This window comes from Astyanax mexicanus, chromosome 17, assembly GCF_023375975.1.
Source record: "Astyanax mexicanus isolate ESR-SI-001 chromosome 17, AstMex3_surface, whole genome shotgun sequence".
NCBI classification, from domain to species: Eukaryota; Metazoa; Chordata; class Actinopteri; order Characiformes; family Acestrorhamphidae; genus Astyanax; species Astyanax mexicanus.
This window is the reverse complement of record NC_064424.1, coordinates 300,480-327,588: the sequence shown is the minus strand read 5'-3', so window position 1 is coordinate 327,588 and position 27,109 is coordinate 300,480. Positions and strand designations below refer to the sequence as shown.

Genomic DNA, 27,109 nt, shown 5'->3' with positions numbered 1-27,109 from the left:
GAGCAGCGGCTGTAAACACAGTAGAGTAAGAGACAGAGATCAGAGCGGTTAGCAGCGCAGCTAATGCTTCACTTTAACCGGATTATTAATATTATTATTATTATAATTCTGGTGTTTATAGGGTGTTTATAGAGTGTTTACAGGGTGTTGGTTTAGAGCGGCGGGCTGTAGATACTGTATTGATCCGCTGAGCTCCGGGAATACAGAGATAATAACACTAACAGCGGGATCACACAGCGATGCTTTAATCACCGCTCACCGGTTATTAATTACCGCTAATCACAGGTAGTTGTGATTGATTATGGCGGAGAGCTCGGGCAGTCCGGTGAATCTGCCCCCCGGAGACCCGCAGCTCATCGCGCTGATTGTGGAGCATCTGAAGAACCGCGGCCTGTTCGACGAGTTCCGCCGAGACTGCCTAGCAGATGTAGATACCAAGGTCTGGAGATACGGGGTCCGGGCACGGGCTGGGGTTGAGGGTATGGTTGGGGTTATGAGTATGGCTGGGGGGTATGGTTGGGGTTATGAGTATGGTTGGGGTATGGTTATGGTTGGGGTTATGAGTATGGTTGGGGGGTATGGTTATGGCTGGGGTATGGTTATGGCTGGGGGTATAGTTATGGTTGGGGTTATGAGTATGGTTGGGGGGTATGGTTATGTTTATGGTAATGGTTATGGTTATGATTGGGGTAGGTGCTCGGTTGGGGATGGGGTCATGGTTATGGCTGGGGGGTATGGTTATGGTTGTTGTAATGGTTCAGGTTTGGGTTACGGTTGTGTTTATGTTCAGGTTGGGTTTGCTATAAGAAAATATTAGTATAATACCAGAATTTTTTTTTTTTTTTTTGCAATACTTTCAATTACTGCAAACATAGTATTATGTGTCTGACTCCTATAAAACTCACCTGTTTACTCTGTTTGTTTGGTTGTTGTTTGTGTTTTTTAGCCAGCCTATCAGAATCTGAGACAGAAGGTGGATAACTTTGTTGCGACTCACCTCAGCAGTCAGGAGTGGAGCCCATCCATCAACAAGAACCAAGTTCGTAACGGACTGAGACAGAGCGTAGTGCAGTACGTCCCTGTGTATAAATACACTCTGAAACTGTTGGGTGCAGTAAATCCTTTAAGGATCTGGTCTAAAATCTTCTAACCTTTATTTATATATTATATTTCTGCTGTTGTTTCTGTAGGTCTGGGATGCTGGAGTCTGGAGTGGACCGGATTATAACGCAGGTGGTCGATCCTAAACTCAACCACATCTTCAGGCCCCACATCGAGACGGCCATCCACGAGTTCCTGGAGAAAAAAGAGGACGGAGCGTCAAATTCAGCCGCCGACGCCGAACTGCAAGAAGCTGCCGCCAGCAACGCCACGCCAAAAACACAATAGTGAGTTTCAGTGTGATCTTCACTGACTTCAGGAGGAATTTAATAATGATGAAAATAATAATAATAAGAATAACAATAAATAAACAAACAAAATCAGTTCCAAGTTTATGCTCTTCATAATCTAATTACTGCAGAACATCAGAGATTATCACTTATTTCAAGGTTCATACAGTCATGAAAAAGTGTATGAACCCTGTTATTAGATCAATGCATTTATATAAATTGTGTAATCAGATAACGGTTAATCACAGTTATTTTTTGTTTTGCAACCAACCAATAAACATTGTGTGAAACCCGAACTTCACGTTGCAGCTTTTTAAACACACAGAGCTGCAATATGATCAACCATCAGCTAGAAAATGTGTTTGGTTGCGTCTCGCTGCGCTGTGCTGTTAAACACTGCTCACCTATTTCCACTACTACACTCTGTTTTCACTTATACACAGACATTCAAAATCAAATTACTGAGATTTTGCAATGTGCAGGAGCATCACGCTGCAGTATGGATACAACAGATTACAGTGCTGGTGATTCTGTATCTACTGTAACTGTAGATTAATTACAGAGCAGTATGGATACAACAGATTACGGTGCTGGTGATTCTGTATCTACTGTAACTGTAGATTAATTACAGAGCAGTACGGGTACAACAGATTACAGTGCTGGTGATTCTGTATCTACTGTAACTGTAGATTAATTACAGAGCAGTACGGGTACAACAGATTACAGTGCTGGTGATTCTGTATCTACTGTAACTGTAGATTAATTACAGAGCAGTACGGGTACAACAGATTACGGTGCTGGTGATTCTGTATCTACTGTAACTGTAGATTAATTACAGAGCAGTACGGGTACAACAGATTACGGTGCTGGTGATTCTGTATCTACTGTAACTGTAGATTAATTACAGAGCAGTACGGGTACAACAGATTACAGTGCTGGTGATTCTGTATCTACTGTAACTGTAGATTAATTACAGAGCAGTATGGATACAACAGATTACGGTGCTGGTGATTCTGTATCTACTGTAACTGTAGATTAATTACAGAGCAGTATGGGTACAACATATTACGGTGCTGGTGATTCTGTATCTACTGTAACTGTAGATTAATTACAGAGCAGTACCGGTACAACAGATTACAGTGCTGGTGATTCTGTATCTACTGTAACTGTAGATTAATTACAGAGCAGTACGGGTACAACAGATTACAGTGCTGGTGATTCTGTATCTACTGTAACTGTAGATTAATTACAGAGCAGTACGGGTACAACAGATTACGGTGCTGGTGATTCTGTATCTACTGTAACTGTAGATTAATTACAGAGCAGTACGGGTACAACAGATTACAGTGCTGGTGATTCTGTATCTACTGTAACTGTAGATTAATTACAGAGCAGTACGGGTACAACAGATTACAGTACTGGTGATTCTGTATCTACTGTAACTGTAGATTAATTACAGAGCAGTACGAGTACAACAGATTACAGTGCTGGTGATTCTGTATCTACTGTAACTGTAGATTAATTACAGAGCAGTATGAGTATAACAGATTACAGTGCTGGTGATTCTGTATCTACTGTAACTGTAGATTAATTACAGAGCAGTATGGGTACAACATATTACAGTGCTGGTGATTCTGTATCTACTGTAACTGTAGATTAATTACAGAGCAGTATGGGTACAACATATTACGGTGCTGGTGATTCTGTATCTACTGTAACTGTAGATTAATTACAGAGCAGTACCGGTACAACAGATTACAGTGCTGGTGATTCTGTATCTACTGTAACTGTAGATTAATTACAGAGCAGTACGGGTACAACAGATTACAGTACTGGTGATTCTGTATCTACTGTAACTGTAGATTAATTACAGAGCAGTATGGATACAACAGATTACGGTGCTGGTGATTCTGTATCTACTGTAACTGTAGATTAATTACAGAGCAGTATGGATACAACAGATTACGGTGCTGGTGATTCTGTATCTACTGTAACTGTAGATTAATTACAGAGCAGTACGGGTACAACAGATTACGGTGCTGGTGATTCTGTATCTACTGTAACTGTAGATTAATTACAGAGCAGTATGGGTACAACAGATTACAGTGCTGGTGATTCTGTATCTACTGTAACTGTAGATTAATTACAGAGCAGTACGGGTACAACAGATTACGGTGCTGGTGATTCTGTATCTACTGTAACTGTAGATTAATTACAGAGCAGTATGGGTACAACAGATTACAGTGCTGGTGATTCTGTATCTACTGTAACTGTAGATTAATTACAGAGCAGTACGGGTACAACAGATTACGGTGCTGGTGATTCTGTATCTACTGTAACTGTAGATTAATTACAGAGCAGTACGGGTACAACAGATTACGGTGCTGGTGATTCTGTATCTACTGTAACTGTAGATTAATTACAGAGCAGTACGGGTACAACAGATTACGGTGCTGGTGATTCTGTATCTACTGTAACTGTAGATTAATTACAGAGCAGTACGGGTACAACAGATTACGGTGCTGGTGATTCTGTATCTACTGTAACTGTAGATTAATTACAGAGCAGTATGGGTACAACAGATTACAGTGCTGGTGATTCTGTATCTACTGTAACTGTAGATTAATTACAGAGCAGTATGGGTACAACAGATTACGGTGCTGGTGATTCTGTATCTACTGTAACTGTAGATTATTAAAACTGTAAAACTAACTGGATTAAATACAGAACAGAATAAAATGTAACAAATATACCATTGTTCAGATTCTGCTGCAGACTTTTAGCTGTGAAAATGCTTTTGCTTTTAACACACAGTTTTGTTGTTTTGCTCTTTAGGTGCCATGTGGTGGTGGTGATGATGAGGATGATGATGAGGATGGATGGAACATTAGTGGAACAATATCTACAGAGGAAATCCTTCCAAACCGGACTGTATCTGCACGCAGTGGGAACGTTCTCGGATATTAAACAGATTCGACAATGAAGTGTTGTATGACGAAATGTCCCTATGAACTGATCACGAACACAGATTAAATAAAAGAGGAATGTTTGCCTAAATTAAACGGGTTTCTTTTATAGAAATGAAATGAAATTAAATCAAGACTGAAACTAAATCTGAATTTGAATCTGAATTACAGATCAGGGTACCTTGCCCATAAATTCTTTGTTTTATTTGTTTGTATATTTTACATTTGGAACGTTTACTCTGTTTTGTTGTTTTTCTGGGGAAACGTTGTGAAACATGTTGACTGGATTTTAACCGGCTGATCCCTCTGGATTTATGTAGTGATGTTTTAGAGATTTTAGGGAAGACAGAACCTTCTCTCTCTCTGGTGTTTGTGTGATTCCAGCAGAGCGAGTGTCTACTAAAGTTCACTGTGTTCTCTCCGAAAACAGACGTGGTGCTAAGTGACGGGATCCGTTTGGACGTGAAAGCTGTGAAAAAGCACTACCAGCAGATCTGCAGGTTTTTTGTGTCTCCTGTTTGTGAATGGACGAGATGCTTGGCGTTCCTGCAGCGGGACAAAGGTCTCCCGGTTCGGCTTGTTCCCGTCTCTCAGCACCTCTGATCTGAGAACGTGGCACGAAGTCAAAAACTGGAGACGGATTGAGGCGCTGCTCTGCTGCGGTTGCCAGTCATGTTCTTATGCCATACACTGCTGGTGGGAGTAAAGTGCTTTTCTGGAAAGTTACCAAGTGTCTGAAAATCACACATCCCTCAAATTCTGCAGATAATGTTCAAATATTGTCTTGATTTAAAGAATTAAACCAGTTTATTCTGTTGAACATTGTTTTTGAAGTTCTGTTGTTTTTAGAGAATCCTGCTCCCTTTCTGAAACATGCAGAAATAACCGAGCAGCTGTCGTTCATTCTGGTATAGTGAGGAAAAACGTTTAATATATTTACATTGTACTAAAATACATTCATTTTTAATAGTCATATATCGTCGCTGTCCAATAAAAAAGTAAAAACAAGTATCTCCAAAACAGCAACTTTTCAGAAGAGACAAAAAAACCTTCTAAACTTTTAGTGGAAGTCAAAAGAGTGAAAAGAGTTTTTCAGGTCATTTTGAAGAGTTTCTATTGGTCCGTTCTTCAAGAAATTTTGGCGCAGTGTAAGAGACAGTTTGTCTGTTTAAATTATGTAGTAAATTAAAAATCAATAAAAATGTAGATACTTGTTTTTCATTGGACAGCGACCATAGATGCAGCTAAAACAGGGAGGAGCCTAGAGCATCTCAAATTATATTACCTACGTTAACATTTTAATATTTTAAGTCATTATAGCTTTTAGAAAAACGTGTTTTTTTTTGGGAAGGCAGGGCACTATAGGATTCTAAGCTAAGCTAAGCTTTTATTCTTAATGGCTTAATTACATTACTTTTATTATTTTACTTTAAGTAGTAGCTATTTTTAAAAGCAGTGCTGATAGCAGAGTTGACATGTCTTCAACTTCTACAGAAGTATTTTATTAAACCCTAGTATCTAAAATATACTACTACCTACAGAGTAATAAATAAAGAGGTATTTTTAAACCTCATTGTTTATTCAGCCCCAGTAAGAACAAAACCCTACAGGTTAATTTACTGTAATTAAATGCAGCCGCAGTGTGAGATATATCATGAGTAACTCAATTTCATGTGAAAGAAAAGATGTAAACGCATTAAAACGTAGAGTAATGCTGGTTGGTTGGTTTGCATGTGGAGCTGGATGCAGTTCTTATTTTAAAGTGGATTATTTCATTAGTGCGCGGGTCGTGTTTCTTGTTGATATATATTTTTTTATCAGATTTTACACCTGCTTCACATTTCCACACTCTAAACTCAGTGTTCCATGTTTTTGGCTGAACGTCATTCTGTTCCTCCACCTGGTGTTTAAGCCCCGGGCCTCGGGGTCTTTATCCTTCAGGAGAAAAATGTGCAGCAGGAGATGATGGAGGTCGTGGGCCGGGCTCGGGTTTCCGGCGCTGGTCTTGGCGGGGGGACGCTGCCGCTGCCCGAGTCCCGTAACCGGGGTCTGCTCGCGCAGAGTTTCCTCCCTTCCTCCCCCATCTGTGGAAACCTGATCCGGCGATGGTCTGGAGAGCAGTCTGAGCGTGGGGCTGTCTGCGGTCAGGGGGAAGACGTTTAGTGCTGAAGACGTGGAGAAACTTTAAAAACAGGACCAAGTTTTTACTTTTAAAACTCAATTTCATTCTAGTCTAAAAGTTTCAGTAATAGTGTTTCCTGGTTTTTACACCAGCACAATTTATTCCAGTGAAATCGGACTGAAACCGATTGGTTTGCACAGTTCTGAATCTGAATATGTGATTTTTTTAAGACTGTAAAATAGTACAGTAACAATAGTAACAGAGTGATGTCAGGTTCACACTAGACGATTTTGGGCCAGTTTTTCATTGATCGCCGATAAGCTGCCCACACTCATCCTCCCGTGTATCAGTTACTCCCCCTCCACCTCTACCTGCTGTAAGATATCTGTAAAGATGATCTGCAATATTATCGGTTGTACAAAACACTTTCCTGTATAAGTAAATTGGATGTATTACACTGAAAAAAATGCTGCGTACAATTTACTTAAAAAAAGTTTCGCATCTTTCTGCATTTGCTTTTTTTTAAGTAAATTTAATTTCAGATAAATTTAAGTAACTTCAACTCGGTTTCAAGACTTAAATGTTACACAGAGTAAATAACTGAACTTCAGTCAATCCTTTCTTTTAGTAAACTTTGCTTAATTTCTGCATAAAATATTACCTAATTACAATTACTTAATTTATACAATATTATTATATATAATTTTAGTTAAAACACACATTCAAATATTTACATAATATTAAAGATTTATTTTGTGAACAGACCAAGTCTCACTGTCTCAACACATGAATAGCATGTAATACATTCTTTTATAGTATACTATAGTACTTAAGTATACTAAAATGAATATATTACATGCTATCCATGTGTTGAGACAGTGTAATATGTGTGTTTTAACTAAAAATGTTTAAATTTCAGGAATTATATTATATTATGTATCTTAAATTGTTTGAGTAATATTGTATAAAGTAAGTAATTGTAATTAGGTAATATTGTATGCAGAAATGAAGTAAAGTTTACTAAAAGAAAGGATTGACTGAAGTTCAGTTCTCTTATTTACTCTGTGTAACTCTATTTAAGTCTTGAAACCGAGTTGAATTTACTTAAATTTATCTGAAATTAAATTTACTTTAAAAAAGCAAATGCAGAAAGATGCGAAACTTTTTTTTTTTTTACGCCTCATTTTTTTTTCAGTGTGCTTCCAGCATCAACATGTTCCTCAGCAGCTCAGTTTCAGGTGTAGTTAGATGAGCATTAGTGGTGAAGGTGTTTGGGTTCAGATGTTAGCGCTGGTTACGGTCAGTAACCCGTACAGAGCCATGTGAAGCACCAGACTCAAAAATAACGGTGTTATTGTAGGAATTACACGCTGATATCCTCAGCGCAGGAATTCAGCTCAGACACGCTGTTGGTTCACTAAGTGTCGAAACATCTCGTCCCGTGGTGAAAACCCGCATTGTGCGAGGAGGGGATTACGCAGCACTTCTGGCCGGGGCAGATATGCGGTAATTAAAGCCCCGGGCCGTGGAGAGCTCTGCTAATGTAGTGTGAAATTGTATGTTCAGGGCATCACGCGGGGGGGGTCAGAAAAGTCTCAGCTGACATTGCATTTGTCTTTTGGACATTTATAAATCACCAGAGTAATTACTGAATGGGGACGGAGGAAGGGGGGGGACGCAGCTGCTGGACGCTCTCGCGCCGGCCCGACTCGGCCCGAACCACAACAATTAAATCCCCATTCCTCCACAGAGCCGTCCCGCATCTGTCCCGTTTAATCGCTCGCAGTTTTTCCTTTCGCTCCGAACGCTGTACGAGATTCATCACGTCCAGACCGGCCGCGTGCAGACCAGCTGTACGAGGACCCGAGAGCGTTACCGGCCCGGCACGGCGAGGACACGCTCCAGTCCAGATCATCTCAGGAATACAGGGGCCTTTGTGTTAAACAGAGCTTCACTGCTAACCGCTAATCGCTAATCGCTGGGGCTATTGCTCATACTGAGCCTTATTTATTAAAGTTTTAGTAAAGTTGTGTGTAAAACTGTTTGCATTTAATAAACCAAACAAATTTCCTGTTGAATACTGATCACCCTGTAATTTCACAAGCACTTTCACATCACAGCTGATTTACATTAAGTGACGCCCACAAAAAGCTTATAAAAGGCAATGCACACACTCCGGTGGAAAACTGTTTTATAAAGAAGAATGTGGTAAAAAAACTCTTAGATGATCACAGCTGGTAGAGACAAACCAAACCCAAAGATCTGTTATATCTGTTATATATATAATACTGATATAGAGGAGCTGAATACTTGTATCGTTTTTGTTCAACTTTTCCACAATTAGGCCCTACTTTGTGTTTGTCTTTCTCCTAAAATGTCAATAAAATATATTTAGGTTTGTGGTTGTAAGGTGACAAAATTCCAGAGGAATAAATACTTTTGTAAACTAAGTTCGATATTTCTACTGAACTTTGAAACATCCCAAAAACATACACACATTCCTCTCTTAGCGTAAGTACGACGCTGTGCTGAAACCTGTGCTTCAAAGGCCCCGCCGCGGTCATGTGCTGCATGTTTTTCCACAGCTGCGCTGCTCATAACACGGTACAGTACAAGAGTTCAGGGGTACACGTCTTTGTAAGAATGTGTTTGTGGTACAGGGGTCGCTCGGTGATCAACAGCGGGGTCAGCCGGGGTTTACGCTGAAAGGTTGTGTAAATCCTTTGGGGCTGGAGTGGGGAGTGAATGGAGATAGAGCAAACATGAAGGAGCTGGAGGTTGGAGGTTTATTGGGGGAGGAGGGGGGAAATAAACGCTTACCGTCGCTCTGAAACACCACCTGGCTCGAGAGCGAACAGTTATCTATAAGTTCTCCTCTTGGCCCATCTGACAGACACATGATATTCCTGGCACTGGCCCAAGCTTCTGTCACACGGTTGAACATGAGCCACAAAAACCCTGTCTGGCAGGTTAGGGGTCTGAGATTACAGTGGCAGTTACTGTAATCACCTACGCCCTCTGCCATGTTACTCCAGTGGAAACGTAGTACATGACCACTATCACCCACTTCCCCTAACGCCCCCAACAACCCAGCACCCTTAACCATCGAACATCCTCAACAACCCAACGCCTTCAACCACCAAATGCCCTCAACTGTCCAACGCCCTCAACCACTTAACATCCTCAACAACCCAACACCTCCAACCACCCAATGCCCCAGACCGCCCAACACCCTCAACCATCCAACGCCTTCAACCATCTAACTCCCTCAACAACCCAATGCCTTCAACCACCAAACACCCCAAACGCCCAACGCCTTCAACCCCCTGACATCCTCAACGAACCAACGCCCTCAACTATCCAACACCCTCAACCACCCAATGCTTTCAACCACACACAACTGCCCAACGCCCCTAACCACTTAATACCCTCAACCATCCAACACCCTCAACCACCCAATGCCTTCAACCACACACAACCACTCAATGCCCCGACCTCCAATACCACAACCACTCAAAGCCCCTAACCACTTAATACCCTCAACCAGCCAATGCCTTCAACCACAGGCAACCATCCAACTCCCTCAACCTCCAATACCCCAACCACCCAACAGCCCCAAACACCCAACGCCCTCAACCAACCAACGCCCTCAACCAACCAACGCCCTTAACCATCCAACGCCCTCAACCATCCAATGCCCTCAACAACCCAATGCCCCTCAACCGCCCAACACCTTCAACCTCCGAACATCCTCAACTATCCAACACCCTCAACCATCCAACGCCCTCAACGTCCTTATGCCTTCAACCACACACAACCACCCAATGCAACACCCAGCACCCCTAACCTACATTCTACATGCGGCTGGAAATGGGTCAGTGTACAGCACTCCGCACCTCAGCTCTTTCAGATTTATGAGTGGAAGCACCTGTAAAAATGTGGAAATGTTGTAAAAATAACCCTAAATAAACTATGAGTCTAAGATGTTGAACACATTCACTACAGTCCTATAACTTTGATATCTCTCCAAGTGCAGTCTTCAGCTTCACAAATTAACCAGCATGAACACAGAGACGCTCCGACTCGTTTTATCTCCACATAAACACACTTATTCATCTAATCCTCAGGACTCCATTTACCAAGTCCTGTAAATTCAGTCAGAAGACATCCCGTCCCGAAACTCAACCGCAAACACAAACACATATTAATACATTATATATATTTATACACTGCCTGACTTAATATGCTGTTGTTGCAAAAGGAAATAAAAGGGTGGTATATCCTGTGTTTTGTCAACTTGTGTGTTATGTTTTTTGGTGTTTTTTGGGTTTTATTGTAAGTTATTCCCACAGGGAGTTTAGCCTCATAATAAAAGTCTTTATTAATGATGCTGAGATTCTGATTATTGATGTGCTGCAGGAATCTGAGCTCTTACAGTACAGTACACTGCTTTATTAATAAAGTAAAAACACTGAGCACATCACTGTCTAACCGGCAGGACTCCCCCCGCCTGGATTCTGCTCTATAGCTTCAGCAACAGCTGCGCTGTGAAATGTAAAGAGCGTACAACGCGCCTCGTGAACAGGAAGTATCGGTTTACGGCTGAGGAAAGGTTACGGACAGTGATGACGAGTTAGAGGGCACAGGTCTGCTGCAGCTCAGCTACACCATTACACCATTACACGCCCTTACACTCATAATCTAATATATCTACATATATCTGACTGTTTCATATAAAATATATGGCCATATGAAGTAAAAACCTACAGCTCAGGAACAAAATTCTAAAATTATATATATTATATATATATATATATATATATATATATATATAATTATAATTATATATATTCCAAACATTGTCATTTAGAGCATTCATTTGCAGAAATTGAGAAGTGAATAAAAAACAAAACGATACAATGCATTAAAATCTCACATAAAAATAATGCAAAGAAAACCTCTGGAATATAATCAAGAGGAAGATGGATGATCACAAACCATCAAACCACCAAACTGAACTGCTTGAATTTTTACACCAGGAGTAAAGCAGCATAAAGTTATCCAAAAGCAGTGTGTAAGACTGGTGGAGGAGAACATGATGATAAAGATGCATGAAAAAACTGTGATTAAAAACCAACCAGGATTATTCCACCAAATATTATATTGATTTCTGAACTCTTAAAACTTTAGTATTGTTGTTTCTAAATTAATATAAAAACAAAAATACTATTTCAGAAATCCATCCATATTCATCTCGTCAGTCTTCAGAAATGTTTATATTCCTAAATTTCTTTCTTATAGAGTCAATATTTAATATAGTCAATATAAGATTTAGGGGGAACAAAATTGTGGAATGATTTAACCATTTGGTAAAAAAAAAATGTTGATTTATAAAACATATCAATTATTTTTGATGGTATTGTTTGCTAAGACCAAGAAAAAGAACTTGACAGCAAAAAAACAAAATAAATAAAATTACTTAGTACTAAAAGTTACCTTCTACTACCAGATCAGGAGAATCTCTCGCTATCTTTAATAAACTCCTGAAGACAGAGCTCTTCAAAGAGCTCTTACTCTCCTAACACCTCTAACTAACTACCTTCCACTACCAGATCAGGAGAATCTCTCACTATCTTTAATAAACTCCTGAAGACAGAGCTCTTCAAAGAGCACTTACTCTCCTAACACCTCTAACTAACTACCTTCTACTACCAGATCAGGAGAATCTCTCGCTATCTTTAATAAACTCCTGAAGACTGAGCTCTTCAAAGAGCACTTACTCTCCTAACACCTCTAACTAACTACCTTCTACTACCAGATCAGGAGAATCTCTCACTATCTTTAATAAACTCCTGAAGACAGAGCTCTTCAAAGAGCACTTACTCTCCTAACACCTCTAACAAACTAACTAATTCTAACCTCATTTCCTTCTTCCCCTCCTTCACTTCTCTATCCCTTTATTTCCCTTTGACCTCCTTTAGATCTTGTTTTTTACCTTTTACTTCTATTACTCTGTACTTTATTATTGTAAGTCGCTTTGCACAAAAGCATCTGCTAAATGTAATGTAAATTTCAGATGTTGAGTCAGCTGTAGTGATTCACATTGTTCTGTTACGTCAGGTTTAAAGGGTTAAAGTATTTTCTGTTTTTAATTGAACAGTAAGTTTCTCTGCAGCTGATTTAACTGTGCTCCTGAGGATCTCTCTCCTGCTCCTGGCCGGCGGCTCGGGTCTGTTAAACGCAGCCTGACGCAGGAGTCTCGATCTGTCGACGTTCGCCTGCGATGCTTCACGCTCAGCACAGCGGACACACCGAGGCTGTTCATCCTAAAATCAAACTGTCAGCGGCAGCGTTTACGACTGTTATTCAGCTTCACCGTGACCGCTGACCAGATCCTCTTACACGAAAACAACGTCAACCGAGATGAGCCGGCCGCAGATCTACGTCAGCGGCTGATTCCTGCTCACGACTTTAACGGGAAAATCTGTAAAACTGAAGAGAGACGGAGTGATCGATGGAAAACTCCTCCATCACGCAAAAAACAGACACAATAATATACTATACTAATATACAACAACAACAGTATAGGAGAACTAAGAAATAAAAAACTGCATCCCCATTCCAAAAGATTTAGGATGCTGTGAAAAAATTCAACAAATGAATATTTATAAAAAAACTGAAAGCAAATCTCATAGATCCATATTTAATTCACAATAGAACATATCAGAAACTATTCAAATGCGGAGAGTGAGACATTTTAACATTTAAAAAATACAATTTTTTAAACAAACAAGTTAAATTAAACAAGTTTTAACCCAGAGAAGACAGAAACAGAACAGCCTGTTTTTACTGCAGAGCCGCCTGAGGGCCTGAAGATCACCAGCATAGCTGTGGATGTAGGGGTATTCTAAGTAGTTCTGAAATTCTTCTACAATTTTCATACAGTTTTAGGCAGATTATCACTAGTGATGCTCCAACACCAGGAGGGTGAAGAAGACCAGCACATGCCTCCTCCAACACATGTGAATGTGGAGTCAGACTCCGCCTCTTTTTGAACCATTTTGCGGAGTAGCATCACAGCACTAACGCTCTGAGAAAAGTGCAGCAACTCGGTTCTGATACTTCAGCTCACAGATGCAGCCTTGTGCTGATCCACATCACCCTAGGAGTGATGAGGGGAAACAGAGAGCGCCATCTACTGTACTGTACCCACTCAGAGAGAACAAGGTTCTCTCTCAGGGCTCTGGCAGCTGAGGGCAAGCTGCATGACCAGGATTCGAACCAGCGATCTCCTTCCGATCACAGTGGACGCTCTTTTGAGCCCACAGACCACTGTCTGATATAGATCACATTAAACAGATATTGATAACAGACTAAAATAAACACTGGATTTGGGGAGAAGATCAGATTTTAGACACTTTTATTCCAGTCTTACTTAATGATTTAATAAAACTTTTTTATTTAATATTCCTGAACACAAATCTTTCTTCAGTAATTAGTTCTGGGTTCCCCAAAGAATTGTTGTTAAACAGAATTTCCTCCAGTCAGAGATGTAAATGAACTCGTTCAGACACACGTAGCTTTTTCCATCCAAACCATCGGTCAGGAGAACAGCGTGTGCCCGAACTATAAACACATGAGCAAACACAGGAGAGAATATGGTAAACATTTACATATTCTGAATAACCTAAACGCATACCATACCTCACAGTGCTCGCTCCGAGAAGGAAACAGTTAGAGACCAAATCTCTGTGTCCACTGTGCACACTGAAGTATCTCACCAAAACTCTTCTGTTTATACATTCATGTCTAATGATCAAATACGTGAAAAGTATCTCCATTTATTACTCTGTAGGTAGAAATATATTTTAGATACTAAAGTTTAATAAAATACTTCTGTAGAAGTTAAAGTATTAACTCAAGTTTTTTTTTTACTCTTTAAGTAAAAGTGTGATTTCAAAAAGTACTTAAAGTATAAAAGTAAAAGTAATATAAGGAAAAAAAAAATAAAAAAAGCCATTAAAAACAAAAGCTTAGGCCATGCCCACAGACTCCTATAGTGCATTACCAGCAGAGTGTGAAGGTTCAATTAGCAGGGTAAGAGCACAGTTCTGCTCTAAATATTACAATGCACACAACATTATGGGAGACATACCAGAGTTCAAAAGAGGACAAATTGTTGGTGCACGTCTTGCTGGAGCATCTGTGACCAAGACAGCAAGTCTTTGTGATGTATCAAGAGCCACGGTATCCAGGGTAACGTCAGCATACCACCAAGAAGAACCAACCACATCCAACAGGATTAACTGTGGACGCTGTAAGAGGAAGCTGTCTGAAAGGGATGTTCGGGTGCTAACCCGGATTGTATCCAAAAAACATAAAACCACGGCTGATCAAATCACGCAGAATTCAATGTACACCTCAACTCTCCTGTTTCCACCAGAACTGTCCGTCACCACAATCAATTACTGTGCTCTAAAACCAGGTGTTTCAGTTTCATTCTCCAAACCCTGTAGATACTAAGGAAGCTTAGTTGGGGTGTGTGCAGGTGTGATGGATCACAGTATAAACCAATAGGGAGTGGGAATGGTATATGTTTATACTTCTCTACATCCAATCAGATTCACTCTATCTGGATGGAGAGATTTATCTGGATAGGGGTTTTATTGAACGATGAGAAGCTGAAATGAAAACCAGCTGAAATGAAATAAAAAAATAGGAGTAACGAGGATATTTTTATTAAAACGTAAGGAGGAGAAAGTTCAGATAATTGTGTGAAAATATAAAATAATTACTGCAGTAAAGTATAAATAACCTACATTTATACTTAAGTAACATAATAAAGTATTTGTAACTCTGCTAATAATGCTAAACTCAGTAAAACAGGCCTGGCTTATTTTAGCTTTAATATTTTAATAATTTAAGCGATGCTGGAAAAAACACGTCAACATGAAACCAAAACAACCCCTGCAGTCCCAGAGCTCGGAGCTGTAAACACATTAATATTATCTTAAATAAACAGGCCGGGGGAGAGGAGGCCCCGCGTTATTGATGAGCGCAGTTTGTCTGATGACTGATGTTTTAAACCCGAACTGGTTCTTGAGAAACCGCTCTCTGCAGCATCACTCGTTCACTCCAGTTACGCAACACACAGACTGGTTTAAAACCAGTTTAAAACCAGTTTAAAACAGTCACTGCAGATACGTTTCCTCCCCCTACAAACACACACTGTATTCCAAAAACTCACTGTAACGATTTTTCACACACTGTCAGATTTTTACAGACAAAAAAAAACACATAAATTAGGACGAATTTAATGATCTATAGGTGAGTCATCAACCATGCATGATTTAGTGCCTGTAACTGTGTCTTTGCTATCGTAACAACAGGAAAAGTACACCTTGCGCCTCTCAAAACAAGCAAAATGTACTATGTAAAATGAACCAATTCTCTTAATTAGTCATGGGTGTTTTAGGCATCAGAGTTTGCAGGTTATCATACACCTTCCCCCTAAATGTTTTCGCTTTGCTTTTAGCTGAACCTTTTTAACATACCACAGCAGACATACCAAAAACATACAAAACAAATTACCTCAATCAAAAATCATATCTTAACCTGCTATTTTAATTATTAATTTACTTCAGCAGTGCTATTCTAACCATACTTTTATTTCAGCAGCGCTATTCTATTTTAGCAGTGGTATTCTAATCAAACATTTATTTCAGCAGTGCTATTCTAATAATACATTTACCTCAGCAGTGCTATTCTAATCATACAATTACTTCAGCATTGCTTTTCTAATCATACTTTTTTCTCAGCAGTGCTATTCTAATCATACATTTACCTCAGTAGTGCTATTCTAATCATACATTTACTTCACGGAACAATGATAATATATATATATATATATATATATATATAATGATCATATATATTCACACGTTCCCAGTGTAATCCACGTCGATGACTTTAACAGAGTTTAAATAGTCTGAAACAGGTGATTAAAGCAGCTGTTGATAAATAAATCTCCTGCATTTTGGTGTGGTGGTGAACACTGATCTGTGCCAGTTTAACAATAATAATAATAACAATAAATAAAGGGATATGTTTGGGGATATGTTTAGAGATATGTTTGGGGATATGTTTAGGGATATGTTTAGGGATATGTTTGGGGACATGTTTAGGGATATGTTTAGGGGATATGTTTGGGGGATATGTTTGGGCATATGTTTAAGGATATGTTTAGGGATATGTCAAGGGATATGTTTGGAGATATGTTTAGGGATATGTTTAGGGATATGTTTAGGGATATGTTTGGGGGATATGTTTGGGGGATATGTTTGGGCATATGTTTAAGGATATGTTTAGGGATATGTCAAGGGATATGTTTGGGGATATGTTTGGGGACATGATTAGGGATATGTTTAGGGATATGTGTGGGGATATGTGTGGGGATATGTGTGGGGATATGTTTGGGCATATGTTTAGGGATATGTTTAGGGATATGTCAAGGGATATGTCAAGGGATATGTTTGGGAATATGTTTGGGGATGTGTTTGGGGATGTGTTTAGGGATATGTTTAGGGGTATGTTTAGGGATATGTTTGGGGATATGTTTAGGGATATGTTTAGGGATATGTTTAGGGATATGTTTAGAGATATGTTTGGGGATGTGTTTGGAGATATGTTTAGGAATATGTTTAGGAATATGTTTAGGGATATGATTGGGGATATGTTTAGGAATATGTTTAGGGATATGTTTAGAGATATGTTTAGAGATATGTTTAGGGATATGTTTAGGGATATGTTAAGGGACATGTTTAGGGATATGTTTAGGGATATGTTTAGAGATATGTTTGGGGATGTGTTTGGAGATATGTTTAGGAATATGTTTAGGAATATGTTTAGGGATATGTTTGGGGATATGTTTAGGGATATGTTTAGAGATATGTTTAGAGATATGTTTAGGAATATGTTTAGGGATATGTTGAGAGATATGTTTAGAGATATGTTTAGGGATATATTTAGGAAATGTTTAGAGATATGTTTGGGGATATGTTTAGAGATATGTTTGGGGATATGTTTAGAGATATGTTTAGAGATATGTTTAGGAATATGTTTAGGAATATGTTTAGAGATATGTTGGGGATATGTTTAGAGATATGTTTAGAGATATGTTTAGGAATATGTTTAGAGATATGTTTAGAGATATGTTTAGAGATATGTTTAGGGATATGTTTAGGGATATGTTTAGAGATATGTTTAGAGATATGTTTAGGGATATATTTAGGAAATGTTTAGAGATATGTTTAGAGATATGTTTAGAGATATGTTTGGGGATATGTTTAGAGATATGTTTAGAGATATGTTTAGAGATATGTTTAGGGATATGTTTAGGGATATGTTTAGAGATATGTTTAGAGATATGTTTAGAGATATGTTTAGGGATATGTTTAGGGATATGTTTAGAGATATGTTTAGAGATATGTTTAGGGATATATTTAGGAAATGTTTAGAGATATGTTTAGAGATATGTTTGGGGACATGTTTAGGAAATGTTTAGAGATATGTTTAGAGATATGTTTAGAGATATGTTTAGGGATATGTTTAGGGATATGTTTAGGATATATTTGGTTTGGCGCAGAGCCCTCGCAAAAGCATTGGACTACCTCTCACCTCGTGTTCCAGACTGAATAAATAACCCACAGTAAACATTTCATCTGTTAAACCCTCCAAGCAAAACACAGCGGCCGCTCCCATTAAACCCCAGCGTTAAGGAGGAAGATGAATCTGAATCTGACCTGCAGTACAGACCTTAATTCAGCCTCTGCTGATTCACTGCTCACCGAATTACACCACAATAACACCATATTCACCATAACTCAACCTCAGCAGCTCTCTGAAAAACACAACCCAACTCAAACAGTTCATCATCAATCAGCTACAGTTAGGAAAATACAGCTCTGTAAAAAAAAAGTCTGCTTAAAAACGATGAGTTTCTATGATTTTACCAAATTAAAAACCTCTGGAATATAATCAAGAGGAAGATGGATGATCACAAACCATCAAACCACCAAACTGAACTGCTTGAATTTTTGCACCAGGAGTAAAGCAGCATAAAGTTATCCAAAAGCAGTGTGTAAGACTGGTGGAGGAGAACATGATGCCAAGATGCATGAAAAAAAACTGTGATTAAAAATCAACCAGGGTTATTCCACCATATATTGATTATTTCTGAACTCTTAAAACTTTATGAATATGAACTTGTTTTCTTTGCATTATTTGAGGTCTGAAAGTTCTGCATCTTTTTTGTTATTTCAGTCATTTCTCATTTTCTGTAAATAAATGCTCTAAATGAGAATATTTTTATTTGGAATTTGGGAGAAATGTTGTCTGTAGTTTATAGAATAAAACAACAATGTTCATTTTACTCAAACATAAACCTATAAATAGCAAAATCAGAGAAACTCCTAAAATCAGTGTAAATATAATAATTCCATTACTAATTATTCTACCATTATTTAGAGTAATATTGTTCTTTACCTCTAACAGGTAATGCTTCAATCAGTAAAATTAACCCTTTCATCATAATAATATTTTTGATGGTCTTTGCAGTGACCGAACTTGAGAATACTTTCAAAGTTCTTGAAATTTTTCTTTATTTAGTTGAGCAGTTGTTGTTTCTCATAATCTGGATTCGAACATTACTCAAATATTCACTGTTCACTGTATACCTGTAACTCTACCTCTTCACTACTTTACTTTAACTGATGCTCTCAAACACATTAAGAGACAAGAAATTCAAGTAATTAACTCTTGATGAGTTCAGCACAGCTGTTAACTGAAAGCCTGAATTCCAGGAGACTCTACCTCATAAAACTGACTGAGAAAATCCAGCAGAGATGTGCAAAACTCATCATCTAAACAAGAGGAGCTACTTTGAACAATTTAAAATATAAAACATATTCTAGTTTATTTAACACTTTTTTGTTTGGATGAGTTTAGTATTAATATACAATACAGAACATTTTACTGAATTTAAGATGTGTGAAATGTTTTAGTGTATGTCCTGTAGTGTGTTTCTGTGTGGGTAAAGCTGGGGCCACCTGACGGCACAGTGCTGGCGTTCCTCCGGTATCATATAACCCCCCCACGACCCGCGCCCCCCCCAGCCCTGTTTAAACACTCAGCCCCGGGGAGCCGTGCTCTCACCGGACCAGACCCGTATACAGGACTATATACCACTACAATACTATATACAGCACAATATACCACTACAATACTATATACAGCACTATATACTACTACAGCACTATATACTACTAGAATACTATATACAATACTATATGCAGCACAACAATACACAGTACTCCAGACCCAGATTTAAGTAAAAGTAAAAGTGCTCTTTAAAAAAGAGACATCTGGATTAAGTGATAATGTGGGTTTATAATGAATCCTAACATTTTATAATTATAACGAGTAACGATGCAGCACAAACAACATATCAGAGTAAAATTATCAAACTCATTTAAAATATGTAGTGAAGTACAAATAATACTCAGTAGATACAGATATGTTAGTATTTAAGTACAGTAGTGTAGTAGTACAAATAATACTCCAGTAGATACAGATACAGCATTTTAAGTACAGTAGTTGAGTAATTCGGTGCACCGGAGGTGGGAGGGTAAACAGGGGGGGCGGGGCGCGCTCCTGCCGCTCTGTGATTGGTGGAGCGGGCGCGAGTGACAGCACCTGCTCGCCGCCTTCATCAGAAGTGACACGAGCGGTTTAGGGAATATAACTACCGGAGCAGCGCGTGCCTCCGTCCCGCCGCCGCCGCTCCCTCCGCGGGTATGATACACGACTCCGGAGGCGCGCGGAGAGCCGGTGTGTGTGTGTGTTTTATACACTGAGGACAGAGAGATGTGTGTGACTCTGACTGTAGGAGTGTTGCTGGTGTTGTCGGTAACGGGGCCGTGGCGCGGGGACTGCACGGACTCGGCGGGGGACGGAGCTCCGGACTCCTCTCAGGAGCGGCTCCAGACCGGCGGGAAGCGGCGGCTCTCACTGCAGAACACAGGTACCCGAGCCCCGGGCAGCAGCAGCCCTCAGCCCGAGGGGTCTCCAGCACAGCCACAGTAATATTACTATAGCACACAACTGTTCTCACATTAATAACTGAATTACTAAATCATACATTTAAGACACTAAGTCTTTATTTGAAGATGTTTTTCTGCTTTTACTTTAAATTAAACTTTAAAATTTTCTAACCTCAAAATAATGACTAAAGTCCTATCCGGATGGGATTAGTATCTCAGGGGGTTCTGGGATAATTTTCTCTATTATGGGGGTTTTTATCCTCTGTGATTTTATTTCTGTCCAGAACGAACATGTACGTGTTTTTCTCAGACGTCCTCTGAGAAAATTACAGGCTGAATTATCTACTGTTTTTCTCTGAACTCCATGCTCCTCCGGTAATTTTAGTCCCGTCCGGACGCACATCTCTGAGTTTCGTCTCCTCGTGTTTAATAAAATAGCTAATTGTCCACTGCCGCACACCATAGTTACACTTAGGGCATGCCACGGTTTCCACGGAGATCCATGTAAAAAACACAACAGCGAGTGGAAATGGAGGAGCTACTGAACGATTTTGGATGTCATGTAACCGAGAAAAAAGCCTAAAAACGTTTTTTCAATTGCAGTCCGGATGCAGGAGTTTTATCACTGAGTAGAAGTGTGAAATATTTTACACAGACGCCCCCCTGAGAAACTAATCCTATTCGGATAGGGCTATAGTGTCTCATAATAATAGGATATGTGACAGATTTTTTTAAGGAGCTGGAATTAGCTTTCATAGTAGAAATCTGGTGTAAAATGTATTTGGGTTGTATAAAGTGAAACATGATAATATATACAATTCTTTGTCAAAAAGCCCACCACTTTTAGCTGATTCTCCCAACAGGAAACAATGCTAGTGATAGGGGCATAGAGTTACCCATGCAAAGAAATACATGAATATTATAGAGATATTTCCCTGTATTCTACCTAAAGGTTTTTGCCTGTCAGTGAACTTATTGTAACTTAATTTCAGGAAGGTGGTACCAGAAAACTAGCTGAAGGTACTGTGTGTATAAACAGTGTTTTAAACTACCTGTGCACTTTCAAAGTTTTTAGTGCCTCGTTTTAAATATTAGGCCCACAGAATTCCACCAATTAAGTTTGGAGCTACTTTGAGTTTGTTAACGTTGTAAAAACAGTGTTTTTTTTGCATGAGCAACACTATGCCCCGATCACTAGCATTATTGCCTGTTGGGAGCATCGGCTAAAAGCGCTGTATTTAGGAATACTGGGAGAGAACATAGGTGGGCTATTCAACAATCATGTTTCACTACAACACAAAAAGAGTTCACCTTTAAGCTAACTAAGCTTAACTCAGAAGGACTGGGTAATATGCAGAAGCTGTCAATAGCATGGAGTACCAATTTTGATAGCTAGTTATTTACACAAGATAACTAGTTAGCTAGCTAGAGTAAAACAGAGTTCCTTTTATTGTTTTTGTAAGTAAATAATAAAATACTGATGTAATGGGAAGCTCTAAATATCCATGAATTGGCTAATTTACCCACTAGTTACTTTTGCCGGATTACACTGAAGCTGAATCAGCTAACCTACCTACCTAGATTAACTCCAATTATTTATTCAAGGTTTTGAGGTAAAGTTGTCTTAAATTGATATTTGAAAATGTAAAATTAAACTTTGTTTAATAAACTTTTTACTCTTTTAAAACTGTATCTGAACCTTTTCGTATCTGATCCCTCTCTGAGGAGACTGTACTGATAAAGTTAGGTAGTGCTAGGCTAAAGTTAGCCTTAGGGCTGCAACGATTAGTCGATATTATCGACAATGTCGATTATTTAAATTTGTCTCGACTACAAATTTCAGTGTCGACTAATCGTTAATTTGTATTAGTACTGCATTACACAAAGTGCTGAAGACAGAAGCACAATGGGAGATAAATAGTAAATAGTTTGCTCACACAGTTTACAATCAACTTAGTTTGTGTCTCCAAAAGTGCTCAAACTCAACAGACTACATATATACTCATGAAATATCAGTACTTTCCATGTTTAAATAATATTCAAATATTTAAATGCCATTTAAATCTTATAATTGTTGACTAATCGAAAAAAATAATCGTCAGATTAGACAACTACCAAAATAATCATTAGTTTCAGCCCTAGCTAGCCTACAGGCTAAAGGCGGGAAATATTGCTAAACTTTGAGCAATGTTCGAGACACAGCAGGGTGACTATAATGTATAAACCCCCTCTCTCTGGTTCCAGCGGAGATCCAGCACTGCCTGGTGAACGCCGGTGATGTGGGGTGCGGTATGTTCGAGTGCTTCAACAACAACTCGTGCGAGATCCGCGGCCTGCACGAGATCTGCATGACGTTTCTGCACAATGCGGGAAAATTCGACTCTCAGGTGAGTTACCTAGCTAAGCTACACCTTTTATAACCCGTTACTGATGCAGTTTAGGGGTGCACAATGTTGCAGTTTAATTCGGGTGAGTTAGTCTAGTTAATATGTGTATTGTGTAAAGTTGATGAATGGTTTATGCTACACCACAGGGAAAATCGTTCATTAAGGATGCGCTGAAGTGCATGGCCCACGGACTGCGCCACAAGTTCAGCTGCGTGAGCCGCAAGTGCCTGGCCGTGAAGGAGATGGTGTTTCAGCTGCAGCGCGAGTGCTACGTCAAACACAACCTCTGCTCAGCGGTCCGGGAGAACGTTAACGTCATGGTGGAGATGATTCACTTTCAGGACCTGTTCCCCAAAGGGTAAGTGGTCTAGGACGGTGTCCTGGGGGCCCACGGTGTGTTCAGTTTTCCTGCTCCAACTAATCAGCTCAGTGTCCACTAATGAGTTCCAGTGAACTGTTAAAGCAGGAAAAGCACTAAAATGTGCACTCCGTCGGCCTACTATTGCAGGTTTGAGAAACAATAGGAAAACTAAGTGAACTAAATGTCTTGGAGCTATAAGACCACAAAAAGCTCCAGAACAGAAGTACAACTACAGCTTTCATAATGGCGCTTTACAGTTAATAATTTAAATGTCTGCGCCAAACCTTCGACGTAGTCTACATATACCCTGCACCGAGGCCTGACACCCCCCCCCCCCCCCCCAGAAGTGTAACCAGGGGCCATGCAACCTTTACAGCAGCAGCTGTGATTGGTCTGCCGAGCCTCGTAAATCAGCCGTTATTCATTAACCAAATGCTTCTCTGTAAATTATGCAGCACAGACCCAATCACCATGACACTAAGACCTCACAATATAAGTAAAATAAGTCATAATAAACAATAATAAACCAACATATCTCCCAGCTACTGACACTAGTGAACTCTAGTGCACTCACCTTGAGCCGACTTCAAAAATCTATACTGAATTAGTTAGATAGAAGGTAGTCAGTTAGAGGTGTTAGGAGAGTAAGTGCTCTTTGAAGAGCTCAGTCTACAGGAGTTTATTAAAGATAGTGAGAGATTCTCCTGATCTGGTAGTAGAATGTAGTTAGTTAGAGGTGTTAGGAGAGTAAGTGCTCTTTGAAGAGCTCTGTCTTCAGGAGTTTATTAAAGATAGTGAGAGATTCTCCTGATCTGGTAGTAGAAGGTAGTTAGTTAGAGGTGTTAGGAGAGTAAGTGCTCTTTGAAGAGCTCTGTCTTCAGGAGTTTATTAAAGATAGTGAGAGATTCTCCTGATCTGGTAGTAGAAGGTAGTTAGTTAGAGGTGTTAGGAGAGTAAGTGCTCTTTGAAGAGCTCTGTCTTCAGGAGTTTATTAAAGATAGTGAGAGATTCTCCTGATCTGGTAGTAGAAGGTAGTTAGTTAGAGGTGTTAGGAGAGTAAGTGCTCTTTGAAGAGCTCTGTCTTCAGGAGTTTATTAAAGATAGTGAGAGATTCTCCTGATCTGGTAGTAGAAGGTAGTTAGTTAGAGGTGTTAGGAGAGTAAGTGCTCTTTGAAGAGCTCAGTCTTCAGGAGTTTATTAAAGATAGCGAGAGATTCTCCTGATCTGGTAGTAGAAGGTAGTTAGTTAGAGGTGTTAGGAGAGTAAGTGCTCTTTGAAGAGCTCTGTCTTCAGGAGTTTATTAAAGTTAGTGAGGGACGCTCCTGATACTCCTTATATGGTAGTGCATTGTAAGTCGCTTTGAACAAAAGCGTTTGCCAAATGTAATGTAATGTAATGTAATGTAATGTAATGTAGTGGAAGGAATGGTTCCACCATTGGGGAACTCTGTATGAGAACAGTCTGGATTGCTTTGTGTGAATGTTTGGAAAGCTAGGTGACGTTTATTGGAGGAGCGCAGCGGCTGGGCGGTAACATAGACCTTCAGGAGTGAGTGCAGGTAGTATTGCCTTGTAGGAGATTGTACGAGCTTTGAATTTGATGCGAGCAGCAACTGGTAGCCAATGGAGCTCAATGAGCAGTGGAGTAGGTTGTCCCCGTTGGTTTTGGCTGGTTAAAGACCAGACATCTGTGTTCTGGACCATCGGGAGTGGTTTTATAACATCATTCAGGAGGAATGTTAGTATGACATTGCAGTAGTCGAGACCACTGAATGAACCTGATGAACCACTGCTTGTACCAGGAGTTGGGTGACCTGTTGTGTTAGAAATGTTGGAATTTTTCTGATGTTATACAGCGTAAAGCGGCAGGATTGAGCAACTAAGGCCACATGGTTTGTAAAAGACAGTTGGTCGTCAAGAATAACACCCATAACTCTGATTCCTATCAACATTTGTCAAGGTATTACGAGGTTTTTGAGTTCCAGCCTTCTTTTTAATTTGGCCAACAGGCGTTCAATCAGATATTGATAACGGCCCCAAAAGCGGTGATCTGTCTAATCTTGAATAAATAGTGTTGCACTGTGTATCAGATTTGTTCAATCAGACTCCACTGTCACTTCAGATCAAAGAACACATTTGGTATTGTAATAAAAACTGTATAAAAAGCTATAAATAAACACAGTAGAACACTATAATCCAACTCCCAATTCTATCTTCTCTATCGTTTCTGTGTTCTCTCCATCAGGCCTCACGTGGAGCTGGTGAACATCCTCCTGGGCTGTGGTGAGGAGGTTCGTGCCGCCATTGTGCAACGAATCCGCTCCCAATGTGAGCAGAACTGGGGAGCCCTGTGTGCCAGCCTGAGCATGTGTTCTCCAGGCCACACGGAGCGCCACGCCACCTCCACCTCCACCCCCGCTCCTGCCTTCACCACCCCACCTGGGGGCAGAGCCAACACCCTGCCCCCCGCGGGCAGATCCCTCTCAGAGCCGGGCGGGGAGCGAGTTCGGACTCTTGTGAACGGAGACGAGGGGAAAGGCCCTCCTCTGCCCTCGGGGTCGTCAGGGTCTCAGGACAACTCCGCGCATCCTGATGGAGCTTTCCTCGGGAAGTCTTCAAACATCACTCGAAGAAGATGATGATGATGAAATGAAGAAACGGAGAGGACGCTCTCAGAGAGTAACAGAATAATAATATCTGTTACTGTCTTACAATACGACCCCTCTTTCTACAGCATTAGAGACATAAACGACAAACAAGTACAGCGAGAGCAATGATGCAACGAGCCGAGACCTACAGCAGCTTCACATTACCGAATGCTTTACTGAATCTAGGAGAGAATCAGATTTTTTGCTCAATGTGACTCAAATCCATTTTTTTTTTTTAAATCAGATTTGAGTCAGTTTCATTTATGGTTCTAAACCGGATACATATCCGATCCACGGACATGGAACATGAAAGTAAACGGTCAAATCAAATCAGAATTCATGCGTATGTCTTTTTGCTTTCACGCATTAGCATTAGTGCTATGTGCTTCTCTTTCATACCCACACTGTATCTCTTGGTGCAGCTGTGCAGCTATAGCTGCAAAAAACAGCAAAAGCAAACCGCCTGTCCTTTTTTCTCCTCCTGGAGCTGAGCATGAACTTCAGAGCAGCTGTTTACTCTCCACTCCAGCAAAAGATGCTCCACATATGAGCTGCTAACTCATCCTTTTCCCTTTATAAAGCTACGAGTCTCTCCTCTCTCTAATATGAGGGGTTTTGTTGTTGGTGAAGAAGGAGGCGTTTATACAGGTATCAATGTGCAGCATGTGAGACGATTCAGGAACCGATTCTGTGTTCACATTACACACAGATACAGATCACTTACATTTACAGTGAATGTGAACCGACAAGATACACAAATCTGATCTGAGCAAAAAAACAAAAAAAGAGCAATGCACATATTTTATTCACTTCAGCACAGTCTCCAGTTCCTCAGTAAGTCATTAAAGTGATTTATTAGATTTATTAGTTGTCTTGGTGCTGTATCTCAGGATTACACTACATCAGGGGTGTCCTAACTTTTTTTGTTGGGGGCCAGAAGGAGAAATATATTTGAAGTCAGGGGCCACAGACTCTGTAATAAAACAAATAATGAAATATACCACTTTAAATAATACATTTACCTGATTACTTTCATTTACACACCATTTCACTTGACTTACTATCTTTATCTTTGACAGTGTTGTGTAAACTAAGATTTTGCAAATTGATGTTTCATTTCATGATGTCTCTTAATA

The 27,109-nt window shown here is 39.7% G+C and overlaps 1 protein-coding gene across 1 annotated transcript; it reads left to right on the top strand.

Moving 5' to 3' along the window:
* LOC103029363 (uncharacterized) lies at positions 1-27,109 on the top strand. The gene is made up of 14 exons (XM_049466650.1): positions 1-439; positions 947-1,071; positions 1,191-1,388; positions 4,206-4,335; positions 4,742-4,919; positions 6,270-6,493; positions 7,840-7,985; positions 9,373-9,448; positions 10,046-10,270; positions 12,677-12,923; positions 20,335-20,559; positions 22,823-22,965; positions 23,112-23,323; positions 25,571-27,109. The coding sequence occupies exons 1-14, from the start codon at positions 302-304 to the stop codon at positions 25,962-25,964; spliced, it is 2,661 nt and encodes an 886-aa protein (XP_049322607.1). The 5' UTR covers positions 1-301; the 3' UTR covers positions 25,965-27,109.